We start from the raw sequence: 25,271 nt of genomic DNA on the forward strand, positions 1-25,271 counted from the left end.
GCCAGAGGCAGGCTTTGGCTGGGAGGCACTTACCTAAGTGTCTCCTGGCCAGCAGCCCTGCAGCACCCCAAGGCAGGCTGGGCTCCCTGCCTGCTGCACCCCCAGACCACTTAAAACTACAGGCCGGTCCCTCCACATGGCTCGCAGCTCTGGGAGAGCGAAAAGGCTTGTGTTACCCCCATCTCCCAGGCCAATCACTCAGCTCCTAGTGGCTGGAACAATTGTTCCAGCCACTAGGAGCTGAGAGATTGGCTGGGGTCAATTTCTATTGGCTGGTTGTTTCCAGCCAAGAGGAGCTGAAGTTTGAGCTGGGGCAGGGAGATCACATGAAGCCTTCCTCTCCCTGCAGAGCAGAAAGCTGCATGGACTGTGCTTTAAATCACGGCAGCTGTGTGCCTAGGGTCCTGGCACAGTGGCCCGTGGGCCGGAGCCGTTGACTTGGTGGGTCGGATCTGGCCCCCGGGCCGTATTTTGCCCAGCCCTGTCTTACACCCTGAGCCTGTGCCTTGGACATGATTTGTGCTCTCTGCTCAGCTCACATCCCTTCCTGTTCTCCTTTGTCAGACAGGTCACCAAAGCTGAAGGGGTGTCTCTAGCTGCCACGTACGGGTGCTTGTTTTATGAGGTCTCTGCCTGCCTGGAGTTCGAGGCTGTGCAGCACGTGTTCCACGAAGCAGTGCGGGAAGTGAGGAGGGAGATGGAGAGGAACCTGCCGGCCCGACCACTGTTCATCACAGAGGAGAGGCCCTTCCTGCACCTTGCTGCCCCAACTGCTGTGGCCTCCAAGCACGGCGTGGCCAGCTGCACGCTCAACACCCTTTCCACAGTCAACTACAAAGAGATCCCCTCTGTGGCACAAGCCAAGCTGGTCACCGTGAAATCGTCACGGGCTCAAAGCAAGAGGAAAGCTCCCACGTTGACCTTACTGAAGGGCTTTAAAATATTTTAAGCCTTATCCCCACCCCCGCATTTACTGCTTCAAAGGGATTGGAAGAGAGCAGCCCTTGGCTTTCATAGCATCCTGAGGAACCTTCTCCAACTTCTACAGTGGCAGTTGACAATTTCCATGGCCGTTGAGGCTTACAGACCGTCTTCTGTGTTTACTGACAATGCGTTGGGGCCTAAGTTCTACAGCAAAGCACTTTGGTTGGAAGGCAAATAGCAGGCCCAGGACTGAAGGAAGAAGAGTCTGAAACTTTGTCATGGCTTCCTTCTAAATCACCGACTTTTTGTCCTGTCCCTGTAGCTCAGCGTCGCTGCGGGATTGGCACGTTACTCCTATTCATTTGCACTGAGTGTTAGTAAAGCTCTTTGCTACAGCAGAAACAGAACATGGAGCGCAGGAGGAAGCGTACGTTATATTCATCACGTCAGCAGTGTGAGAGGCTGAATGCCCTCCTGGGCACAGGTTAAATACACTTTACACTGTCTGCCCAGGAGGCCAGATTCTCTACTTGTACGGGTGTAGCATGTCTTGGAGAATCAGCTCCCGTAAATGCACACCAGCTGATGAGGCAAGATGGGCAGCCTGTAGAATAACTGGGGCCAGAGTCTGTAACCACAGTGATCATGTAGATCGGGGTGGCTGCACGCGCTCTTCAGAAGTTAATTTGTGACTCCTTGCAAAGGAGCCAGCTTCAGAACTATAGGCACCAACTTTCCAATGTGTCAGGGGTGCTTACTGCTCAACCCCCGGCTCTGCCCCCACTCCACCCCTTACCTCAAGGCCTCCACCATGGCCTGACCCCTCCCTGGATCCTGTTGCACCCTCGCTTCTCCCCCCTCCCTCCTTGCCTCCAGTGCATGTGTTACTGTGGCTCTTTGCCGAGGTACAGTGCTATATTCTGGCTCCTTGGCCTAGGTTGGTCACCCCTGCCGTAGATGGCATGGATGTAATGCTCAGCCTGGGACTCCAGGTGGAAATACTTGGTGGAGCTAGGGTTGCCAGGTGTCCGGTATTTTCGCCTCCTGTCTGGTAAAAAAATTCAGAAAATACCAGACACCTAAGATGTCCGGTATTTTCTGATTTTTTCCCCTGGCCAGGAGGCGAAAATGCCAGACACCTGGCAACCCTACAAACACTCAGCGCCTGGCCTCCCCCCCTTCCCAAAGCTCCCCCTGTCTCCCCACACCCCCAACCCCCCAACCCCAGAGCCCATGCTTACCTGGTTCTGCAAGGCTGCCGGCACAAAATGGCTGCTGGCAAAAAGACCAAGGAGAAGCAATGACTTGCCTAGGTCTTAGTGCTCAACTGCTCCCCGTTCCTATCCCTGCACTCACTCTTAAAGGAGACATGCTGTTTTAATATTGTTTTATTTTAATATATTTTTTTGGCTTAATAAGTCTTGGAGTCCCTTCCTTTTTTTTTCAACAACTTTGGTCTCCTCCCCTTTGTTTTTCATCAACAGAAATTTTTCCCGGTGTTTTTTTTTTGGGGTGTGTGTGTGAGTGTTCGGTATTTTTGTTTCAACCATCTGGCAACCCTAGGTGGAGCTGGTTGGAATAGATGACTTCATCACAGAATGATTTACGGAGAGGTGTTGATTTTCACAGACCTTTTGTCAGGAAGGGTTGAGAGTGAGAAGGGGAGTGGCTAAGGTCTTCCACTGACATGTGGGCGAGCAAGGGAGTTGTCTGTGCACTGGTCTGGGTCAAAATTCATGCTTCTGTCTGATTCACAACAGTGTCCATCCCAGATCACTTTGGTTCTGGCAGACCAGGGATGTGAACCCAGATCTGCCACATCCCAGGCCCGCCCGCTCGCTTTGCAACTTTGAAAGTGACCACAACTTGGAATTGTGGACAAGCTGTAGTATCGGGCTCATGTTGTCAGTGCTGAAGATCAGTAGGGTGAAGGCATAATGTCTGTTGAATCTAGGTAGAAGGTGGTCAGAGATACATGTCAGAAATAAGGTTGTTTGGAGTATCTTGACTAAATTTCCATGCTTACCAACAATTGAGGGGGAAGTAGGGGCTTTAAACTGTACCTGGAAATGTCCTAGCTTTCCAATGTTTGTGAAAATGCCAGTGGTCTTCTAAGGTTTGGTCCCTTAAAATTACTGCTATATATTTGCAGTCCTAACTAGATTCATCTGCAAATCCAGAGTTTGTGTCCTGTGCAACTCCCACTGGGATCAGTGGGAAAACTCCCCTTCACTTCCATGGGAGCAGGAAGGGGTCCATTGTTTAGAGATCTACAAATTCCATTACAGGGAACTTGCTACAGCGCCTGTGATGAAAGTCCTTCTTGCTACGTTTGTGTCAAAATGTTGACACAAAGCGCTCCTGGGCTGATCAATTAAATTTCGTGACCACGGAGCTCTCTAGTGGAATGTCAGAGCACTGCAGCAGGTAGGCCTATCTCATGGCAGGACACCAGCCACTAGAATACAGAAATGCACAAAGGGTGGCGGGTTAGTCTATAAGGCTATGTCTACACTGGGAGTTTTTGCAGCAGAAAATATGCTAATGAGGGACTCATTAGCATAAGTTATGATGTCATTAGCATATTTTCTGCCGTTTCTTTTTGCGCTAGGGGTTTTTGCGCAAAACGAAGCAGTGTAGCCACTTCCGTTTTGTGCAAGTCTGTCCCTCATTAGCATATTTTCTGCCGCAAAAACTCCCAGTGAATGACTAGTGCCCCTCCAGGGGCAAATTGATTTAAATATGGCAAACCAAACTAATGGCGTGCACAGCAAATAAAATGAGGAGTGTTTACATTGTGCATTAAGCAATAAGCAAGGAAAGACTGTGAATTGAAACGAAAAAGGTTGCAAATAGAACTGCAGCAGAATAAGCACATCCGAGGGTATAAAAGCAAAGCCCAGGCACTGAAATAGCTTGGGCCAAAATTTTTTGTAACGATTTTTTTAAAATGCCATGTTCCTTTTCAAACACTTTGCCAATGGACTACTCCTTTAGGAAGTGGGGTTAAACAAGACCTTGTGTGTATAAAATTGATACATATTCTGTTTGTCTTAAATTATTTGCGGGTGTTGCCAATCCATGCCTGCTGGAGAGAATGCTGAAGAGCTCTCAACCAAGAGCCCAAATCACAGCGAGCAGGCCACTTTCCGTAAGCCAGGCAATGTCCTTTCTTTTCCTTTTTGTACATGGTTTGGGGACGGTAATTACTCTGCTTCTCTACAGAGTTGCACTTCTCTGCACTGTAAAGTCCTGTATCTATAATGACGCAATTTCAATTCAATGATTTTGGAAAATATTTTAATAAAGGCAACTTTTAACGACGCCTCAGCACATCTGTTTAGCTTCCGCTTTTTCTTGCTGAACCTTCACAGGGTGTTTTAAAGCATGGCATTTCCAGGCGGCCTAGCGTCAAATACTCCCCCCTTCCTTGTCTGGTTTGGCTCATCTGATTGTTTTGCAGGGGAGGCGAATGACAGCTGAGAGAGGGTGGGCAAAGCTGGTATGTAGGAGTATCCTGGAACCAACTGACAGCAGCAGCAGGTCGGGATGGGACCATACTGGCATCAAACCAGACGGGACCAGACCGCATCTGAGTCAGGAGCAGCTCACGCTGAACAACCTCCTCTGCTATTTCTTTTTATTCCACTTGATAAACGGGGCTTAACTTCCAAAGCTTCAGTTAGCATGAATTTAGATACACAACCCTTTGTGAAACGTGTCTAGGGTCTAGATGCCGACTGCACTTGCTGTTAGACGTCTTCCTCAGCCTTGTCTGAGTATAGGGTTGTAACATTGCCATCTTTCCACTGAACCAGAACTTCCCCAGGTCTTTGTTGGCTTGGAATCAATGTTTGTGTTAAAGGATTCAAGTTACTGTCTTCCTTCAAATGCACAAAGGGTGGCTTGGCTTCCGGCTCACTTGGCTTTTCAGCATCAGCACTTTGTTTATACAGGATAATCTTCCTGTTTCTAATGGGGAGGGAGAAACAAGAAGCAACAAGTGAAAAAGCAGACCCGGAGCAGGGTTTTGGTGCGGAACTGGCATACGCGCTGCTCGGCACTGTGTGTACATTAGGGGACGATGTTTAGAAAACCCCAGGTGCAGCAAGTTATGTACGTGGAGCGAAGTGTTTAAGTACATGCAGCTGCAGAGTTTATATTACTATCAATGAAATCCAAAGAGAAAATATAATACAGGTTGAACCTCTGCAGTTCAGCCCCCTCGGGACTTTACCAGTGTCGAACCAGAGAATTTGCTGAACCCCAGGAGGTCAATATTGTCTAGCAGCATCACCAGCAAATCCACTGAATACTGGGATGTTAGAAGGCACTTAGGGGTAAATTAGAGCTAAATCACAGCACAGAACACTGAGAGCCGGGACTGGTGGCTGTAAACAAACTTGATGGGACTGCGGAAATTTGGCCACACCCATGAGAAGTGGACATCCAGCTCACTCAAATCATGCTGGACAGAGAGTGCTGGACTAGAGAGGTTCAACCTGTACACCGAGTTGTCTAAATCAGAGGTGGGGAAACTTTTTTGGTTTGGAGTCCCTGACACTCAGAAAAATCAGTTGGGGGCCACACAGAAGTGAGAGAAAAAAAACCCAACCTCCAGCCCCCGTTCCCCCAAAAAGACCCCAAAACTCACTGATCAGGATCCTAGCAACAAAATAAAATAAAATACATAAACTCACTGACCTGGCTCCCAAGAAGCGAAAGAACCAAAACAACCCTCCCCTTCCAAAAAAGAAAAACCTTTCTGATCTGGCTTGCAATAAGCTCAGGCACTCTTCCTCCTGTCCCGTGGGGGTGGGGAGGGTGCCAGGGCTCAGAAACTTTGCCACAGGGCTGGCGTGTGAGCACTGGCCTGCTCTGCTGCCGGGAGAAGACCTGAGACTCGTTACAGACTGGATCCAAGTAAACTGGGGGCCGGATCCGGCCCGGGGGCCAGAGGTTCCCCACTCCTGATGTGAATCAATTGCCTAACACCAGCGAGCAATGATCAAAATTAGATGCACAGCAGGACTATCTGATATGACTTTTGCTGCTGCTTTCTTCTGTTAGAATGATGAGAAAATGCTAATGATTGTGGCTGGAGTGAGGTGCAAAATGTGTTGCCTCAGGAGAAGACTGTCTAATGCTCAACTCCGAGGTACCTGCTGACCAACGTGTTTGAATATTGCAGACTGGTGTTATTCCAGTGGAAACTAGATTTTGAGGGTTGAGACATTCTCTGATGCTACATCTGACAATGATTACATCCCACTGTTGCTCTAGAAACCAAATGGTGTGAACGCTTGTTTTGAATAGGCAAGGCAGAGTGGGATGGGAGACATCTTATTATCCTGAGCTCTCTCACACACTTTATCAATCTTAGGTTCTTATTCAGCCTCCATTTTCAGAGTATCTGAGCCCCTCACAATCTTTTTAAAATGGATCTTTTCCCTATAGCAGCTCTGCGAGTTAGGAACATGCTCTTATCTCCAGTTTACAAATGGGGAAACAGAGGCCCGGAATGGCTAAGTGACTTGGCCAAATCACACAAGAAGTCGGTGGCAGAGCAGAACAGGAAACTGAACGGACCAACAAGCCAACCCTTCCGAGGAGCATAGAGCTGGGATTTCTTCCACTGTGGGAAAGGGGATTAAGATGCAACCCTCCCTCTGTGCATCAATTGCCTCATTTGGCAAAACAGGGTAACAACCGCCTGGCTTTGTATGGCACATTAGGAAACAGGTGAAAAGCATGATGCAAATCCAACATGTGGATTTCTATTACTCTAATGTTTCGGATGTGCCAGTGATTTCTTTTGTGCCTGACACACAATCATAGTCATTCCAGTGCTTGGCCGCCATCAGATGGCAACAGCTTTCAACATGCAGTGCATTCAGGTTAGCAGCCTAGTGGGTAAGTAAGAGCTGGAGTAGTTTTGAAAATAGTCCTGTGGTTGGGTGGATACCCCTTGGGATGATTTCTTGGATAGCCCCTTCTTAAAACCAAGCATGATAAAGATCCCATTTTGAATAGCATGATGTTCCTCCATCACAATCCCTCAGACAGTGTCCTGGCTGGAGATGGGTGGACATGTTGGGGGGAGGGGAGAAGCATGCAGAGAGCCCACACACCTTTGTGCACCCGAGGGAGGGAGAGCCCGTATCCCAACGCTGGACGCAGGGACAGACGGAGGCATGTGCGAGCCGGGCAGCTGCCCAGGGCGCCAACTGATGGGGGGCACCTGATGGCAGCTGCAAGGGGCGTGCGGCGTATCTTACAGCTGCCATCAGGTGCCATGCGCCCGGCTCCCGCAGAGCTGGCCCACCCGCATCCCCGCGGCACCGGCCAGCAACGCCCTTCCCCCCACAGCTGCAGGGCCCTACACAGGGGCGGGCCCGCTCCCCATGGGTGGGCCTGCTCATGTGTCGTGCGCTCCAGGGGCGGTGCCGCACGCCCGTGCCCAGGGCGCCAGAGTGCCTCGGGCCGACCCTGGCAGGACGTCTCTACACACAAGCACTGAGGGATTTTGGATTAAGTCTCCTGTGGGCCGAGGCCTATTAGATTTTGTTAATGTTCCCTCTAATCTTTTTTCATCCATGTGCAGATTTTTTCCAACCATGTGCAGAATAATTTTGATGTGCACTGAGGCACGTGCGAATGTGCACCATCAGAAGAAACAAAACCTAGTTATAGGTGCTCTGCTAATCAGCTGGACGGCATTTGAATTAGGGATGTTAAAAAACAGATAATTGGGTAATCCTGTAACTGCTGAAAATTACACACACCAGCTGCTGCCCTGTGCTGCTGCTTCTGGCTTTTAAACTCCTGGCTCCCACCCTGATCCCAGGGAGCCAGCTGCGGCCCCGCTCTGGGGGCTCTGACACAGAGCCTAGAGCATAGGGTGGTAGCCGGCTCTGCCAGACCAGGAGCCTACGTGTAACCATTCACGGTAACAGATAAACCCAGGCTTATTGGTCCCCCACAGGCGCACATCCATGGGGCGCCCTGTTCAGGGTTGGGCAGCCGTCCTCCTGCCTACGCTGCCGTGGTGTCTCCGTGGCCTTGTTCTCCCCCGGGCCCCAGCCGTGGGGATGAGCCTCCCTGGACCACCAGCGTTCCGCGAGCCTTACCTGTTGGCCATGACGTTTATTCCCAGAAGCAGAAAGCCCAGAAACATTACCGCAATGGACAGGGCTAGGATGGAGTAGTTCCACGTGGACACTGCGGGGAGGAAGCATTGACAAGTGAGGTCGGTGTGGGCACGGCCGTCCTGCCAACCACGGCGCAGCCCTGTTGTGCTGGGTGCGGACCAGCGGCAGGTAGGGTGGGTGAGAGACTGCGCTGGGTCCTGGGGGAGCCGGCTCTGGGGATCCTGGAAGGGGGGGACTCAGGCAAAAGGGGTGAGGCGGGTTCGGGGGGGACACTTCCCCAGCCTTTCAGCACTGTGGCACGCTGCCAGAGGCTCTGGGGGTATTTTGAAGGGCCTGGGGGCTCCTGGCCGATGCCCTTTGAGTCTGGCTGCAGGATTAAGGGAGCACGAAGGGGGCTGTGCTGGGTTGTCTTCATGGAGTCATAGAGTTGGGGGCCAGAGAGGCCCACCCGATCACCCCGTGTGAGCGCCTGTAGCTCCCAGGCCATCGGCTCCACTCTGCGCCGGCGGGCTGACCCCGCGACTGCAGTGAGCTGGAAGGGTTACAGCCCCCGGGAAGCTACACTGCCTTTGGGAAGGAGCACGAGGGGGCGCTACAGCCCCATGCCCTGCAGTGGCAGGGGAATGATTAATAAGCTGAGCCAGGTGATCCTGGCAGGCCACCCACCCTCGCATGCTGCAGAGGAAGGTGAAACCCCCACCCCCTGCCAATCTGAGGTAAAATTCCTTCCCAGCCTCACCTATGAGAATCCAGCCCACAGCCTGCGAACAAGAATCGCCCACTCAAGCTCGCTGCCACCTCTGGGCCCTGCCCCTCCCTCCTGACGCTGGGGAGGAAGATCAGCTCAGGATCTAGCCCACAGTGCATACATTAGATGCCCAGAGAAGAGCTTGCTGCAGGCGGGCCTGATCCACAGGAGCCCCGAGAGACAGATCCTTGGAGGTTTTTAGTCACCTGACTGGGATTGAATGTTTCCTACACAATGCATGAGAGCTCACAATGAGCAGATAACGGCCATCCTGGGTTTACCCGAAGGTCCTTCTAGCCCAGTATCCTGTCTGCCAACAGTGACCAATGCCAAGTGCCCCAGAGGGAGTGAACAGAAACAAGGAATCATCATGTGATCCCTCCCCGTCACCCATTTCCAGGCAAACAGAGGCTAGGGACACCATTCCTATCCTGGCTAATAGCCATTAATGGACCTAACCTCCATGAATTTATCTAGCTCTTTTCTGAACCCTGTTAAAGTCCTGATCTTCACAACCTCCTCCGGCAAGGAGTTCCACAGGTTGACTGTGCATTGCATGAAGAAATACTTCCTTTTATTTACTTGAAACCAGATACCTATTAATTTTGTTTGGTAACCCCTAGTCCTTGTGTTATGGCAAGGAGTAAATAACTCTTCTTCATTCCCTTTTTTCCCACTCCACTCGTGATTTTATAGACCTTTAATCGTCTCTTTTTCAAGCTGACAAGTCCCAGTCTTATTAATCCCTCCTCATAGTGCTCCCCACCCCTGCTGATTTCACAAGTGCTGTGAACAGCAGGACAGTTTGCAGGATAGCCTCTGTGACCTTGCAGGACCTACGCATGTCTCTGAAGTGCTCATAAGCAGCCTGCTCCGAGGGCACATCTCCAGAGCTGTGTGCCCCAAATGCAGGAGCACCCCAAGCTAGCTGCTTGTTCTGAGGCTAAAGCACCTGGCAGAATTAAATCCCCTTGAAACGGGGGTTTAGACTTTGGCCCAAAGGGGAGGAAGGAGTCTAGGGCTGAAGCAGCGAGGAATGTTATCAGCGAGGAATCACAAGCGGTCGTGTCCCAAAGTCCTTACTTGAGCAAAGCTCCATTGACTTTGGGATGTGGCCCATTAAAAGCTAATATTTAATGATCAAATTCCATGGCATGCCTGTGCTCTTCTGCATGCTGTCCTTTGGCTTCCATGCCAAAGTCTTTTCTCTCCCAGTTTCTGGAAGCAGGTCCAGCATAGGCTAGCCCAGCTTTTCCCCTGGGGCGCTAGGTCTCTGATCCTGCACCACAAACGTCAAGGGAGCTTTGCCGCCCTCTCTGGCTGAGGGATTGACTGTATGGCCTCGGCTCAGGTCATATTAATCCATGCTTCCTGCTTTGTTGAAGCAGCCTATGATCACAGACCTTTGCTCCCACGGCTGGAAGACACACAGGGCAGAAAAGTCAGCCAGCACGCTGGAGAAGTTTCCATGTGGGCTGTAAAAGTTTGCAAGGGAGATCAGGGTAATAAAACGTCTCCCATCCCACTTGGCTTTGCCTTCTGATACTGGAGGACCACCCCAAGCCAGGGAAGGACCTAGATTTATAACACAGGCTCTGAAGAGAGCTGGATGGGAATTTCCTGATGAAGCAGGTTTTGGGAAAAGGCTGATTTCTCAACATTGAAATTGTTTTCTAGGGAAAGAGCTGGTTTTAAAAATCACCGAAGTAAAAAATAAAAATTGGAACAACAAATTTCAAAAAGTTTCAAAATTGTCCACATGCCACGTTTTGACATTTCTGAAACCAAAAGTTTCATTGGCTGGTTCCAAATGGCTTTTTATTTTTTTAAAATTGGAATTAACCTAAAAAGAGCTTGACTTTGAACCAAACCGTTTTGAAATGACCCCATCTAAACATTTTGAGTGAGCCAATCCCAATTCTTTTTCAGCTTATTGGTCCACAAACATTTTCGAAGTTTGCATTTTCATCCTGATTCAGCACAGCAAAACTTTCCTACAGCTCAAAAAGTCTCCTGGGACAGAAAAATCATTTCTGGCCCTCTTCTATGGTTGAAGCCAACAAGGTTCACAACCAGGCACGTGTTTCCCTTCCAGCCCCTGAAGGTCTACCATGTTTATTTATGGTACCTACTATCTTCTCTCCGGTAAAACCACAGCAGCGCCTGAAGTTGTTCTTGAGAAATAGTCACTGCACGAGTGGTATTGGCTGCCGCGTCGGCATGTGCTCGTGTGCTGGTAAGAGCCATGGAGGAATAACTGCTTCCCTCTGCCTTTTCTGTGAAAAAAACAGAAAGATGGACTGACTGGACACCGTGGCTCTGTGGCAAACGCACAGGATGGAAGAGCCTCACTACTGATTCCCGGCGCTGAATTTCTCTTGTTGCACATGGGCACTTGTGCAGGCGCAAAAGCGAGCGTGCGGGTACAAAAGCGAGCGTGCGGGTACAAAAGCGAGCTTGCGAACAGAGCCCTGAATTAAACACATGGGTCAAGGAACAGGAATCCGAGAGAAATGTTTGTGTCTGCTCCAATCGCTACCAATCTTGTTATTAATCAGATTTCCCTGTTGGTGGCCAGTCAGGGTATGTCTACACTACCCTCCTAGTTCGAGCTAGGAGGGTAATGTAGGCATACCGCACCTGCAAATGAAACCCGGGTTTTGAATTTCCCGGGCTTCATTTGCATAAGCGGGGAGCCGCCATTTTTAAATCCCCGCTGGTTCGAACCCCGTGCCGCGCGGCTACACGGGGCACGAACTATGTAGTTCGAACTAAGCTTCCTAGTTCGAACTACCTAGTTCGTGCCCCGTGTAGCCGCGCTGCACGGGGTTCGAACCAGCGGGGTTTTAAAAATGGCGGCTCCCCGCTTATGCAAATGAAGCCCGGTAAATTCAAATCCCGGGCTTCATTTGCAAGTGCGGTATGCCTACATTACCCTCCTAGTTCGAACTAGTGGGGTAGTGTAGACATACCCTCAGAGACACTTGTGCCTTTAATTCAAATGACCTCAGATCTACCTCAGGTTTTACCTAAACAAACTGAGAAATCCGATGTTGATTTTCCACCGTCTGGGACCTGTAGTACCAACCTCTCTCTATGTGCTTCTTCCTTGGGCAGACTGCTGTCTTGTACAGCGGTTTTCAGACTACGGGGAGTGACGTAGTCCAGGGACGTGGAGTGTCAGGCACTGGGTCTCGTTGCTGCAGGTGGATCAGGTGACCCGTGGGGGGGGGGAGGGGCTAAGGCAGCTGCCTGCCTGTCATGAACTGCAGACTGTGCTGCACCCCAGAAGCGGACGGCAGCAGGTCCAGCTCCTGGGGGGGGGGTATGTTTATGAGTGTGTGTGAGCACACAGGGCTCCGTGCATTGCCCCTGCCCTGAGCACCAGCTCTGCTCTCCCATTGGCTGGGAACCTGCTGCTGGCTGCTTCTGGAGCGCAGCCTGGTCTGTGGGACCAGGAGAGGCAGGAAGCTGCCCAGCCCCCCTACTGCACTGCTAACCAGGAGCTGCTCCATGTGAGCCCTTCCTGCCCCAGCCCTGACACCCCCAAAGCCGGAGCCCTCTCGTACATCTCCTCAGCCCCACCCCGGAGCCCACACTCCAGTCAAATTATGTTGGCTCGTGGCATCACCAATTTTCTTCAACTGGGTCATGAGAAAAAAAGTTAGAAAAACCCAGCTGATATTTTTCAGCTGATTGGCCGGGACTGCAGAACCCCCTTGTGTGTGACACACAGGACTGCAAAACCACAGCAAATTCAGTGCATGGTATTAGCAAGGGATGCATGTGTTTAGTGAGTGTCTTTTTCTTTTCGGTGTCTGACGCTTACGTGGTTTCTCATCACATACACTTCGCCTCCTACTGACTCGCCATCGGGCAGCTGTGCTTTTCATATCCCTCAGAGAGGCTGTATTATTCTCTGCTGTCAGGTATAGATGGGTGCTACCCACAGAATGCCGTGTGAAATCAACACACTCCCACTTTGCATGTGCTGCACTTTCACAGGGACTTAGGTGCTCTCTGCTGCTTCCTTTGGCAGACAGACATTTCCCAGTACCTTCGCTGAGCAAGGAATTGTCTTGCCAAGGCCAGTGTTGGAACTCTGATGTGGGATCACAGCCCGCTAAGAGGAAATTCTCATCTGTGGAGCTGGCTTGTAAACACAGCTTGGCTGTGTCTACATTGGCATCCCTTTCCGGGAAAGGGATGCTAATGAGACACATCGCAATTGCAAATCCACGGGGGATTTAAATATCCCCCGCGTCATTTGCATTTACATGGCTGCCGCTTTTTTCCGGCTTGGGGATAAGTCAGAGAAAAGCGCCAGTCTAGACGTGATTCTCCGGAAAATAAGCCCTTTTCCGGAGGATTTCTTATTCCTACTTTCTGGAAAGGGATGTCAATGTAGACACGGCCACAGACTTTAGCATTGTGGATGAGAAAACCTTGTGCGCCAGCAAAGAAACCAGAGGTTGAGCACAGTCCTCCTGTACAGACGGGACAGTTCTGTACAAACCATGGTAAAGGCAGTCATCAAATCAAGCAATCTTTAATGTCTCTGGAGAGCAGAGAGGAGTCATGCAAAAGCCACACGCGCCGTGAACTGCATGAAGATCAGTTTCCTTCTTTTGGCAATACTGAGCCAGCTTTTGTGGGATTTGAACCTGTTGTTATTCCAAGGAGCTTAAGGCCTTATCTCCAATTATGGGAGAATCAATGTTCAGGCGATCGGTCTTCTGGGGTTTGATTTAGAGGGTCTAGTAAAGACCTGCTAAATCAAACGCTGCGGGCACCCCCGTCAACCGCCTTTCTCCTCATGTCGTAAGGAGCAAGCGAAGTTGACAGGAGTGTTTAGGCTATTGACCTCCCACTGTGGAGCTGCCCCAGAAAATCGATGCAAGATACGTCGACTCCAGGTACACAATTCACATAGCTGGAGTTGCGTATCTTGCATTGATTTTCTCCACCAGTGTAGACCTGGCTTTAGGGTTTCAGAAGGAAATCCACTGCCATCCTGTATAAACTGCTGCTCTGCAGCTGGGGGAAGAGTCTAGCTATGTCCTCATTCCCATCCTCAGTCTACAACCCAGCTACCCCCTACATCTGTGATCTGGCTCTCTCAGCATTCAGGGAAATAGCAAGTTCAGCTACTATTGTATTGTTTCACTAGCTAATTTGGGGTATTTCAGTCCTAGCACATTTCTGCTGGGAGCACTTTGAGGAAAGTCCCCCACTATAGCCAATGACTTTGGGCCACATTTTGCCTACTGTTGGTAACTGCCCTGATGTCAATGGAATTGTGACAGTTTAGCTGAGTGGAGAATTTGAAGTTACTCCAGATTTAGGCCAATACAGATTAGAGGAGAGCCAGAGCCCCAGATGTGTATGGAAACTCACAGCAATAGCACACTTAGATTGCACACGCAGGTACCATGTGTATGCACGGGTGCACTCAGACAGGTACCTGTGTTTGCTAACGTCCCGACAGACCTTCAAATGGACACTCCAGGTGCAAAAGTTCCTTTTCAAGCCAAATGTGGCAATTGGGCGTGTAGATGTAGGATAAGCGGGGCACCTAATGCTCTGTCCCAGAGTGATTCACTCTGCCACCCTGATCAGCAGGGCCACCTGCCCAGCCTGACGTGGGGAAGAGTTGAAGACAAGGGGCTGTCTTGGAGTGGGGGTGAGAGGGGCTGCTCCTCATGTTGGCCTTTCTCCAAGCAAAGACTCTACCTTGCACCAGTAGAAACAAGATTATCCAGAGGGACTTCATAGTTGTAGATACAATTCTAAAATGGAGCAGGCGTCTCCGAAGTATGGGACTTGGAAACCTGGGAAAGAAAAAAAGCCAAGAGGTGGACACTTTCTTGATCCCCTGAGAGCGTGGCTTGTGGTAGTTCACTAGTACTCGCGGCCACTGCCTGTATCAATGCAAAATAATGTTGCGTCAGCAACAGGCTCAGAGGAATCAGACATTAGGCCAACATGTTCATTCTCCAGCGTCTCCTGTGCTCTCTCCTGTCTCATTTTAAATGTAGGAGCAATGGGAAGTCCAGCCTGTTCCAAAGCCTGATAGATCAGCCCGTTCTGACATAGGTTCCAAAGAACATAAGAACATAAGAACGGCCATCCTGGCTCAGTATCCTGTCTGCTGACAGTGGCCAATGCCAGATGCCCCAGAGGGTGGGAACACAACAGGTAATCCTCACGGGATCCCACCCTGTCACCTCCAGAGAAACAGAGGCTAGGGACCCCATTCCTACCCATCCTGGCTGATAGCCATTGACGGACCTAACCTCCATGAATCTATCTAGCTCTTATTTGAACCCTGTTAAAGTCCTAGCCTTCAGCACATCCTCTGGCAAGGAGTTCCACAGGTTGACTGTGCACTGAGTGAAGAAAAACTTCCTTGTGTTTGTTTTAAACCTGATGCCTGTGTATTTCATTTGGCGACCCCTCGTTTTTATATTGCGGGAATAAGTGAATTCCTTATTCACTTTGTCCACACCTCTGTCAAAGTCCAGCTTCGACGCCTGCGTGCGTCTCTTCTCATCGCACCAGGCCAAGCTGACTGAACGGGACACAGCGCTGATTCTAAGAGCCCCCCGGCCAGGGAACAGCCCTGCCCAAGCAGCCCTTGGCCTGCCGCTAGGAGCCAGCTTCTTTCCTCTGTTCCTTCCTCCGGTGCCAGCTGCTCCTGACTGGCTCCCCTGCCACCCAGCACCCGAGAAATGGCATGGGAGGGGCAGGATGGGGGAGCATCTGCCGCCCGTCAGAGGAAAGCAGGAGTGACTAGGCCTTGAGAGCTCCGTGAGCAGAAGGGGAAGGAGGCAGCTCCTGATGCCAGGCTGAACGGTAGGTGTCTCCTGTTCTTCATTAGCTCCAAGAGCCATGCGCCTCCCTCGCCTCAGCAGGGTGAACATCCTCCACCCACCCCGAGCCTCCGCTCCTACCCACGCTCTGCCTGTCTGTCCCACCCACACGCCTCCATCCTGTCTGGAGGGATTATGTCCCCTGGTTGTTCTGTCTCTGCGGCCCATTCAGTTCATGGCCTGTTTGCTGAGCCTGCCAAGGAGCAGGCTAATTACCACACACAGCTGTGACTGTGTGTGCGCGTGGGGGACGGGGTGGCAGGGGCAGGTGGGGGAGAGGTTTCTTGCCTGCTGGACCGATACGACTTAATTTACTCTTTATGGTAAAAACCTCGTCCCTCCCAGCCTGCTCCGGGCGTGAGCTGCGACGTACCGCTGGGCAGATGACTGTCCCATCACCCGTCTTGGAGCTACTTGGGCTCCACCTTTCGTTTATTATTATAACCACCCGATTTTCCTCCTCCATTCCTTCCTCTGCCTTTAATTGGCAATCTCGCAAGTGAGTTGTCTGACCTCAGAGTGGCCCCTGGTGATTGCTCACCCACTCGTTATGCTGCTCAATGAATGCTAATAAAGACCCTGCTGACTCTGACATGAAACATCTGTCCTACTGGTTATTCACCCGGCGACTGCTTTTTTCGGGCTGCAGGTCACAGATTACAATTTCCTAACAATTCAAAGTTCATATTTTACAGCCAGTTACGCCTGCAGGCTCATTTCCTCATGACAGACAGTCAAGTTCTAGGCACTACATGTGCAGATATGGTTCTGTAATGTTCTGTTTTGCAGCTGCACTGCTTTTTAGAACAGGGGTTCTCAACCAGGGAGAGACATACCCCTGGGAGTAAGCAGAAGTCTTCTGGGGGTACAGTAACTTATGGAGATATTTGCCCCGATTTACAATAGACTCCATAAAAAGCAGTAGCAAAGTCAATGCAAATTAAAATTTCATAGGGACAATGGCTTGTTTATACCACTCTTTGTAGTACAGGCAGTCCCCGGGTTACGTACAAGATAGGAACTGTAGGTTTGTTCTTAAGTTGAATCTGTATGTAAGTCGGAACTGGCATCCAGATTCAGCCGCTGCTGAAACTGATCAGTTTCAACAGCGGCTGAATCTGGACACCAGTTCTGACTTACATATGGATTCAACTTAAAAACCCCAGGCGTCCCCAAGTCAGCTGCTGCTGAAACTGATCAGCAGCTGATTCCAGGAAGCCCGGGGCTCTGCCTCGGGCTTCCTGTAGTCAGCCACTGATCAGTTTCAGCAGCGGCTAACTTGGGGACGCCTGGGGCAGAGCAGCTCGGGTGCTGCTGGGTTGGTCCAGTAGTGCGGCCGCTCCTCGGCGCTACTGGACCAACCCAGCAGCACCCCAGCTGCTCTGCCCCAGGCATCCTGAATCAGCCACTGCTGAAACTGATCAGCAGCGGCTGAATCAGGACTCCTGGGGCAGAGCAGCTGGGGTGCTGCCGGGTTGGTCCAGTAGCGCCAAGGAACGGTGCTGCGGGACCAACCGGCAGCGCCCCACCTGCTCTACCACAGGCCCCAGGCTTTGCTCCACGTCTCCCTGGTCTGCTGGGGGGGGCACTAGCTGCGTCCCCCCCAGCAGACCAGGGAGACGCGGAGCAAAGCGGCGGAGGACCGGGGCCGGACCGCGGCGCTTCCAGCTGATCTGGAAGCGGCCGCGGGTCCGGCCCCGGGTCCTCCGCCCCTTTGCTCCCCGTCTCCCTTGTCTGCTGGCTCCCCCAGCAGACCAGGGAGATGGAGAGCAGCTTTTCTCGCCCCGGAGGAGGCGGGCGGCAGGACCAGGCGTCCCGCCGCTCCAGTCCTCCGGGGCAAGAAAATCCCCGTTCGTAACTGCGGATCCGACATAAGTCGGATCCGCGTAACTCGGGGACTGCCTGTATATACTGAAACTAACAGATTTGCCCAGCATTGCCCAGTCGTACCAAAAGAGAGCACTACTCCAAATGTATCCATTTTATCTCTTTTCTGTAAAGTTTATTGAGACGTGATCCTATTCCAGGTTCATCCGAGTGTTCTGGCTCATCTTGGTTCAATCTCTTTCAACATTCACTCAGTTATGTCAGTGGCGAGGGCTATACTTGCTTTGGTGAGTCTGACTCTTTTCTATTTGTTTTTTTGAGAAGCAGTCCCATTCCAGAGACACATCCTATTTTCCAGGCACAACCAAACCCGGATTTTGCTTTAAGTTATGACAAGAGGGAGTGGTTTACCGAATTTGTTGGTCCTAGCTTCAGGAGTGGTTTGAGGTGGGCTGCGGCAGCTGGCGCCCCAGGCGGAACGTGTGATCGGCGCCCCTGCCTGCACGGCTGTCAATAGAGTAACATCATCATTGGGTGCCCTGGGCACCCCGTGACGTCATCATCGGGCTCCCCGTTGAAGGCGGTGCCCTAGGCGACGGCCGAGTCGGCCTATAGTTACTGGCCGCCCCTGCCTGGCTTTGATTATTCAGGAGGAGTTCTTGATCAAACAGACAGACAAACTAAGATATATAGTGGATGTAAGTCCAATATTTACTTAGTTGGTTTATTGTATAAGTATATGATAACAATGAGAAAGTCAGACATTTTGCAGTAACGGTGTTCTGTGACATTTTTGTATTTTGATGTTTGCTTTTGTCAGCAAATAGTTTTTGAGTGTAAGTTGAGGGTAGGCAAGCCAAATCAGACTCCTGAAAAGGAGTAAAGTAGTTTGGAAAGGTTGAGAACCACTGTTTTCGAGACTGAGACTAAACCCCCTGACCAGAGGACGAGTTACCTCACTCTCCATTACACTGACATGCCGATGTTCACCACGGAAAGAACAAGCAAACTATGGGGTGGAAAGAATTTATCTGAGTGTTACTTCTAACAAGATACCCAGCAGTGAATGCTTTAAATCTTGATGGGATGTTTTCTGTGTAATAATGTGTTCAAAGAACTATATATGATATGTATACAGGAGCGGCCTGAGGCCGGCTGCAGCAGCTGGTGCCTCAGGAGGACGGCCCCCACCTGCATGGCTGTCAATGGCCATGACATAATCACTGGGTGCCCCATGACATCATCATCGGGCACCCGGGCCGGCGGCGCCCTAGGCAACTGCCTAGTTTGCCTAGGCTCACGGGCCGCCCCGATGTATATGGCATCTTTTATCCCCAAATGCTCCATGAATTATAGGAAAAATCCTGAAATCCTTCCTCAGATCCAACTCCCATTGAGAGCTGAAAGAAGACATACCGTATTTTCCGGCGTATAAGACGACTTTTGATGTTAAAAAACATCCTCCCAAAATCGGGCGTCGTCTTATACGCCGGGTATGCGGCTTTGCAAAGCCTCGGGGGAAGCCGGCGGCGGGGCATCCCAGGCACGCCTGAGCTGGCCCGCCGCCGGAGCCCCTCCGCGGGGACCGTCTCCAGCAGACCAGGGACACCGAGAGCAAAGGAGGCGGAGGGGCGCTGGGGTATAAGACGAAACCCTATCTTTTAACTAAAAAATTAGGGGGTCGTCTTATACGCCCAGTCGCCTTATACGCCGGAAAATACGGTATATATGGAAATATACCTCTCAAATAGAACTGGAAGGACCAAGTACCATCCCTGACAGATTTTGCCCAAGATCCCTAAATAGCTCCCTCAAGGGCTGAGCTCACAACCCTGGGTCTAGCAGGTCATTGCTCAAACCACTGAGCTATTCTCCCCTATGAAAGGCAGCTACCTCTAGGGTGGAGCGCAGCAGCCAAGCATTGTATTGCATAGGAGTAAGAAGAGGGGAAATGCTGCTAATGGACAGTCGGGCAAACCCTCGACTGTTATGGAAAGGGCAAAGAGATCTTCCAGGCCCCCACGTTCCTGACGGGAGTTTCATACTTACATTCACACTCCATCACTCTCCCACACAAAATAAGCCACACTGAATTCCATGTATCTGCCTCCAGCAGAGAAAAGCCTGAACTGAGCATGGGGGACTAGAGAGTTTGGGGAGCACAGACTGGTCAGCCAGTCCCGCCGGGGGGCCTTTCACAATCACTGTGATGTGCCGCATTTCATGTTTAAAATCATTGTCTCCCAGTGTCTCATTTGTTTCAGTAACGCAAAGCAAGGGGCTGGTGACTGGATGGGCTGGATCACAAGATTTTGCAACCGCAGGTAAGATTCCGGAATTTGGTTTCACTCTGCAGCAGGATGAAACTGCGCTGCTTTGAAATGTAACAAGAGCATAGAATGCTGGTTAGGACATTCACATAGGATGTAGTAGACTCAGATCCCTACTCTACCGGGTCCTGGCTGAATGCCCTAATCAGCAGGGGTAGCACACTCGCTCTGTCCAGAAATTCTGTCCTGATGTAAGGATCCTTTCACTGAGATGAATGCATTCCCACAAAGAGTTTCCATTTTTGACTAATTGGCCTTAGTTGATGAAGAAACATTTAGTCACAAAATTCCCAACATCTCTAGTGATATCTCTGCCGGAGACTTTGTCCTAGTCTATACTAAGACCTACTTCCAAAATACCTCGCCCCCCGGTTGATTTTCTAAGCGGTGCATCCACACTACCAACCCCGTTATTTTGAAATAACGGTTCACGGAATTCAAACTCTGTACTCCTGCTTTTCACGAGGAGTAATGCTAATTCCGAAATAGGAATTTCAAAATATTGTTAGTGCGGACACTCCAGTGCTGCTAATTCAAACTTATTGGCCTCCAGGAGGCCTCCTGGAGCTACCCAGAGTTAAGGTAGCGCGTCCACATTAACAGAGCCTGCCTCGGACTCATTTTGATGCTTCCCTGTAGTGAGGGCACGCTAGTTCGAATTCGTTAAATTGGGAGTTTTTACGTTTAATTTCGTCATTTCAAAATAGCTTCGTAGTGTAGACATGGCCTTTGTGATCTCTTCCCCATTTCCTTCCAGACTCGACATCCCACGACACACACCACAGCCTTACTGGCTCTGTCAGGAGTGCAGTACCCTCCCTCACCACGCATCCTTCTCATTAAGTTTGTGCGCGAATAAACAACAGTGTAGCCATGGCAACATGCATCATGGCGGTGGAGGTACCACTTAGCTGTGCCGAGTATACATCCACAAGATTCAGGCAGGGTTGGACTTAGCACAGCTAATCCTCCACTCCTGTGCTACACTGCTTTGTACAATTGTGTTAGCTCAGTAAGCTTAGTGTAAATATGGGTATACAAACAGGGGACTCATACCCCTAACTCATAGTGTAGACATAGCCTTTAGACCCCCTGGGCTAAGCACTCTAGAATTGCATCATAACCGACTCAGAGTTAAGTTTGGCGGGCTATTAGTGACTTGCTTCAGGATGGCTAGATGTTTGAGGACACCAGCCACTGTGCTCAGGTTACTTTAATACTTTGTACTTTGGTACAAATTGGGGAGCTCAGGAAAGAGAAAGCTGGTTTCTAGATTTTCCTAGCTTTAGGTAATTTCAGGCCTATGCACAATGGTGTCAATATTTCATCATCTTTGCTGAACATTTTCCCCCCTGTTATTTTGGGTGATAGTACACTGGAAAGATTTCAGATTCTTTTTAGAAGCTGGATTTTTACACTGAACCATGGCAAAATCCCCTCCTTGTACTTTCCAGAGAAAATACACGTGCTCATCTGCATGGAGTTTCATCTTCCAAAAACCCTCAGGGTTCCCCTCAAAAAAAAGTTCTGTGCAATTGGGCAGGGTTTTTTTCAGGAAGTTGTACCACTGGTATTAAAGGGCAGTGAACTGTGGAAACTCAAATGGTGGAGACTGTCATGTTGATAGTGAATATTTTATAAATCCCAACACTCAGTCATGCAAACCCTTACTCATGAAAGCAATCTGTAGGCAAGGAGCGTGGAAATAATTTGTGCAGTGGGAATGCTGGGAGCCATTGAACCAAACTGCAAACCTTGTCATGATGGAAATTTCAAACCAGGGCATACGGCAGCGCTCCCAGCCTCTGGTGCCAGCACCTACACATGCAAACCGATCAGCTATACAAGAGCAATCTTGTGACACCCGGCTATACATATTAGCAGGGCTTGACAAACTATGTAATCTACTCACCCGTGGCAAGTAGATTACAACCTGGAAGAGCCGTGGTTTGGCGAGCCCTGCATATTAGGATCTGAGGATCTGGCCAAGAAGAGTATATTACCACCCCCTCTAGGCACACCGTCGTCTTCTTACTATATATTTTAGAAATGTGCTTGTTTAGTTTAGAAAAGAGAAGACTGAGAGGGGACAGGATAGCAGTTTTCAAGTATCTAAAAGGGTGTTACAAGGAGGAGGGAGAAAAATTATTCTCCTTGGCCTCTGATGATAGGACAAGAAGCAAGGGGCTTAAATTGCAGCAAGGGAGGGTTAGGTTGGACATCAGGAAAAACTTCGTGCCTGTCAGAGTGGTTAAACACTGGAATAAATTGCCTCTGTGTGTGTGTTAAACACTGGAATAAATTGTGTGTGTGTGTGTGTGTGTGTGTGAGAGAGAGAGAGAGAGAGAGAGAGATCTCCATCCCTGGAGATATTTAAGAGCAGGTTAGACAGACACGTGTCAAGGATGATCTAGACAGTGCTTGCCGTGAGGGCAGGAGAGCGGACTCGATGACCTCTCGAGATCCCTTTCACTTCTAGTGTTCTATGATTCTCTGATTCCATCTGTCTGTCTGAGAGCCTGCTTGTTCAAGAACTCCTCCTAAACTGCAAGAGCTAGGACCACCAGATTTGGGATGCAGTTTCCTCTTATCATAACATAAAGCAAGGTCAGGGTTTGGTTGTGCCAGAACAATGGGAGGTGTGGAATCTGATTGTTTCTCATAAAATGGAAAGGGAGGGGTCTGGCTGGAGGGACAGTTCTACTGTAGAATGACCACAGGGGAGTAGCAAGGGGCCAGAGACGGGGACCAGGACACAAGAGGGCAGGGGTGGAGAAAGGGATGGCTATTTACTATATATTTTTGAGCATTTGTCTGTGTGTCTGTCTGTCCCCCAGCTGGGGTGCATGAACACCTCCCCCAGCTGTGCCTGCAGAAGCTGCAGAGGCCATGGACAAGCACTTCTCACCTGGTCCTAAGCTGCTACAGTGAGGGGGGGCTAGTGTTGTCCTCTCTCCCTGAGAAAGCCTGCAGACTGAACCCCTCATCCCTAGCCCTGCCCCAGAGCAATGATTCAAATAAAGAAAAACAAAACTTATTTGAGTTAAGGCCGGGTGCAACACTGGATAAATATTCTACTATTGCATAATCAAACTAGAATGTCACACATATACCCTTTCTTTTTATTTGGCACATTGGCTTTTACTGGGCTTTAATGGCTTAGGCCATTTACCCGGAGACATCTTATGCTCAGTCTGGGAACAGAACTCCCAGTGATGTTGATAAAGGCCAATTTTTTGTCTCTCTTGGGGGACAAAGTAGATCAGCTGGCCAGCAGACCTGAAATTTGCAGTCAAGATCCTCCAGTCCAATCCTTCTGTGATATATCTTGTTGATACCAGCACTAGAGATCAGACCAGCCTTCAGAAAGGCCATCGATATGGACAATCTGATAAGAAATTATTTATGTCCTTTCTGTCTCCTTGCCCCATCATCATACAAAATGTTATAATACAATTACAATAATCAAATGCTGGGATTAAGCACATCAGAAAACAGTTTTCTCGTCTCTGTTCCACTGGCCTTAGTTCATGGTTGCGTGTTAATTGCATCCACTCTTGCATGTCATCCCAGATGACTCCCATTCTAACTCTAGTACTTAATTTGCATACCCTGTGCACAATACCTTGTACACAGAAGCCAATATTTTTGAGTCTAAGAAGATGAAACTATGGAATCAGTTCAAGCAAAGTTTTTAGCGCTTGGAAGCAAAACTGTTTAATATATTAGATGGAAAAAAAATCTCAAGAGAGATGTGCTTTTTAACCATTATTTTTGATTAATTCAAATCTAGGAGCAAATCTACACATTTTTCCACATTTTCACAGTATTATTCTGATTTTCCATATATAGGCCTTGAACCATTTGAAGATAGCTATATTCTTCCCATTAAATTCTCTTTCTTATCAGTAAAAGGACAGACTCACTTTTCTTAAGAATATCAAGTAGATGTTACACACAAATCTCCAGAAATTACCATAGTTTTGAGACATAAAAAGAAAGAATACCTCCATTCAAAAATACCCCAAAATGCACTCACCAGAAATCCAGCAGTTCTCTCGGCAAGATTTACATCAGAAACATAATTTCCTTTTCTATCTGCAGCTTTGACACTCTTCTGAGCACTTCACTTCAGCAGTTAGATCTTGATACTTCACTTCAGCTGTTAGATCTTGGCTTCTGTAAGTTGCATACAGTGATTCATTCTGCTGCTCCGAATCATGTGGAAAGCAGAACCCAACAAGCATCTTTTTTAAAGTCCCGGAAAATAACACACCCTCTGCCGTTAGTTCCATTTACAACAGGGTGAATGAACTTTTCCCCCAAGTTGAACTTGAAGAATGTTCCATTTATTTACTCACGTTGTTGCATAACCATTATGAAAAAGGAGATCTGAATAAAGCGAGATACTGAAACACATTACTCTGGTTTATAAAAAAGTTATACAATATGGTTTTATTTTGATTGAACCATCCATGAAAGATGGATTATGATGCATGAGAGCCCTACAGCAGAGCTGAAAGTAAGGGGGTACACACAGGTATGCAACTCTGGCAAGAACTGGCTGAACTGCAGCAAAATACAGCAGGGAGCTATTTAAAGAGCTGGCAGGGACCTGGGTTGTGATAGGACAGTACCTTTCATCCTTACCCTTGGCACAAACAACATTCCCTCCTCCCCCACATCCCATTAAAACAGGAATGTATTAAAATAAATGAATACAATGTTTTCACACACTGCATTAATAATAAAGCAAATCATATTCCACATTCATTATGCCTCATTTTTTTCCACCTAGAAAAATTAATGCAGCTATGTGTCCATACTCTCACACAAAGCTTTTTATGGCTAATCTGGGCAGCCCTGATATTTGAAGAATCTGTTGTCCACAGGTCAAAAATTAGTTCATTCATTTTCCCCAATTTTCTTAACCCATTATGTATATTTTCCCACCCACGCTTGTTACAATCCTGTTTTTCTACTGTGGAAGCAAAGATGTTTGAAAGACAACAGGCACAATTCCAGGAAGTAACTTAATGCAATTAAATAATCCAGGCCAGAGGTAAAATTACCAGTTATTAAGGAATTTAAGTTTCAGCCACCGGTGAGAACTGGTTTATAATAAAGTTTGCAACTGATCACACAAGCTATGAAAAGATGTGGAAAAGGCACTGATATATAGCAAAGTGACTTTTTTTCGCTTTCAACAAAAGGCAATTCATGTCAAACCATGAGAAAGTTGACATTTTAGTAATTAAGATTTAGGATTAACTACTGCAGCTAATAAGAAATTAGCGAATACATAGACGTTAAATTACACTTTTTAAGATTAAGCCAGATTCTGATTAGCCAGAGTGTACCACAGAATGTTCAGTCATTACTAAGCCAATGAGAATATAGGGGTTTTTTTCCTAATAAT

General features: G+C 49.0%; 2 protein-coding genes across 4 annotated transcripts in view; one reads left to right on the forward strand and one right to left on the reverse strand.

The window, feature by feature from the left end:
* RASL12 (RAS like family 12) overlaps positions 1-4,249 on the forward strand; it is a 37,500-nt gene extending 33,251 nt beyond the window's left edge. For both annotated transcript variants that reach the window (XM_006129189.5, XM_075896910.2), the window contains one exon: positions 565-4,249. In XM_006129189.5, coding sequence (XP_006129251.1) covers positions 565-949 — 385 coding nt within the window. In that variant the 3' untranslated portion in view covers positions 950-4,249. The remainder of the gene's footprint in view (positions 1-564) is intronic.
* Positions 4,208-24,101, reverse strand: SLC51B (SLC51 subunit beta). 2 transcript variants are annotated; one of them, XM_014576618.4, is made up of 5 exons: positions 23,892-24,100; positions 14,557-14,654; positions 10,956-11,099; positions 8,055-8,145; positions 4,208-4,896 (listed from the first exon to the last, which is right to left on the reverse strand). In XM_014576618.4, the coding sequence occupies exons 2-5, from the start codon at positions 14,594-14,596 to the stop codon at positions 4,677-4,679; spliced, it is 495 nt and encodes a 164-aa protein (XP_014432104.2). In that variant the 5' UTR covers positions 14,597-14,654; positions 23,892-24,100; the 3' UTR covers positions 4,208-4,676. The 2 variants fall into 2 exon arrangements, with proteins under 2 accessions (XP_014432104.2, XP_014432106.2); XM_014576620.4 differs by lacking the exon at positions 14,557-14,654 and having other exon boundaries at positions 23,892-24,101.
* Between the last annotated feature and the right edge of the window lie 1,170 nt (positions 24,102-25,271).

This window comes from Pelodiscus sinensis, chromosome 14, assembly GCF_052426305.1.
Source record: "Pelodiscus sinensis isolate ZL-2025 chromosome 14, ASM5242630v1, whole genome shotgun sequence".
Lineage (NCBI taxonomy): Eukaryota > Metazoa > Chordata > Testudines > Trionychidae > Pelodiscus > Pelodiscus sinensis.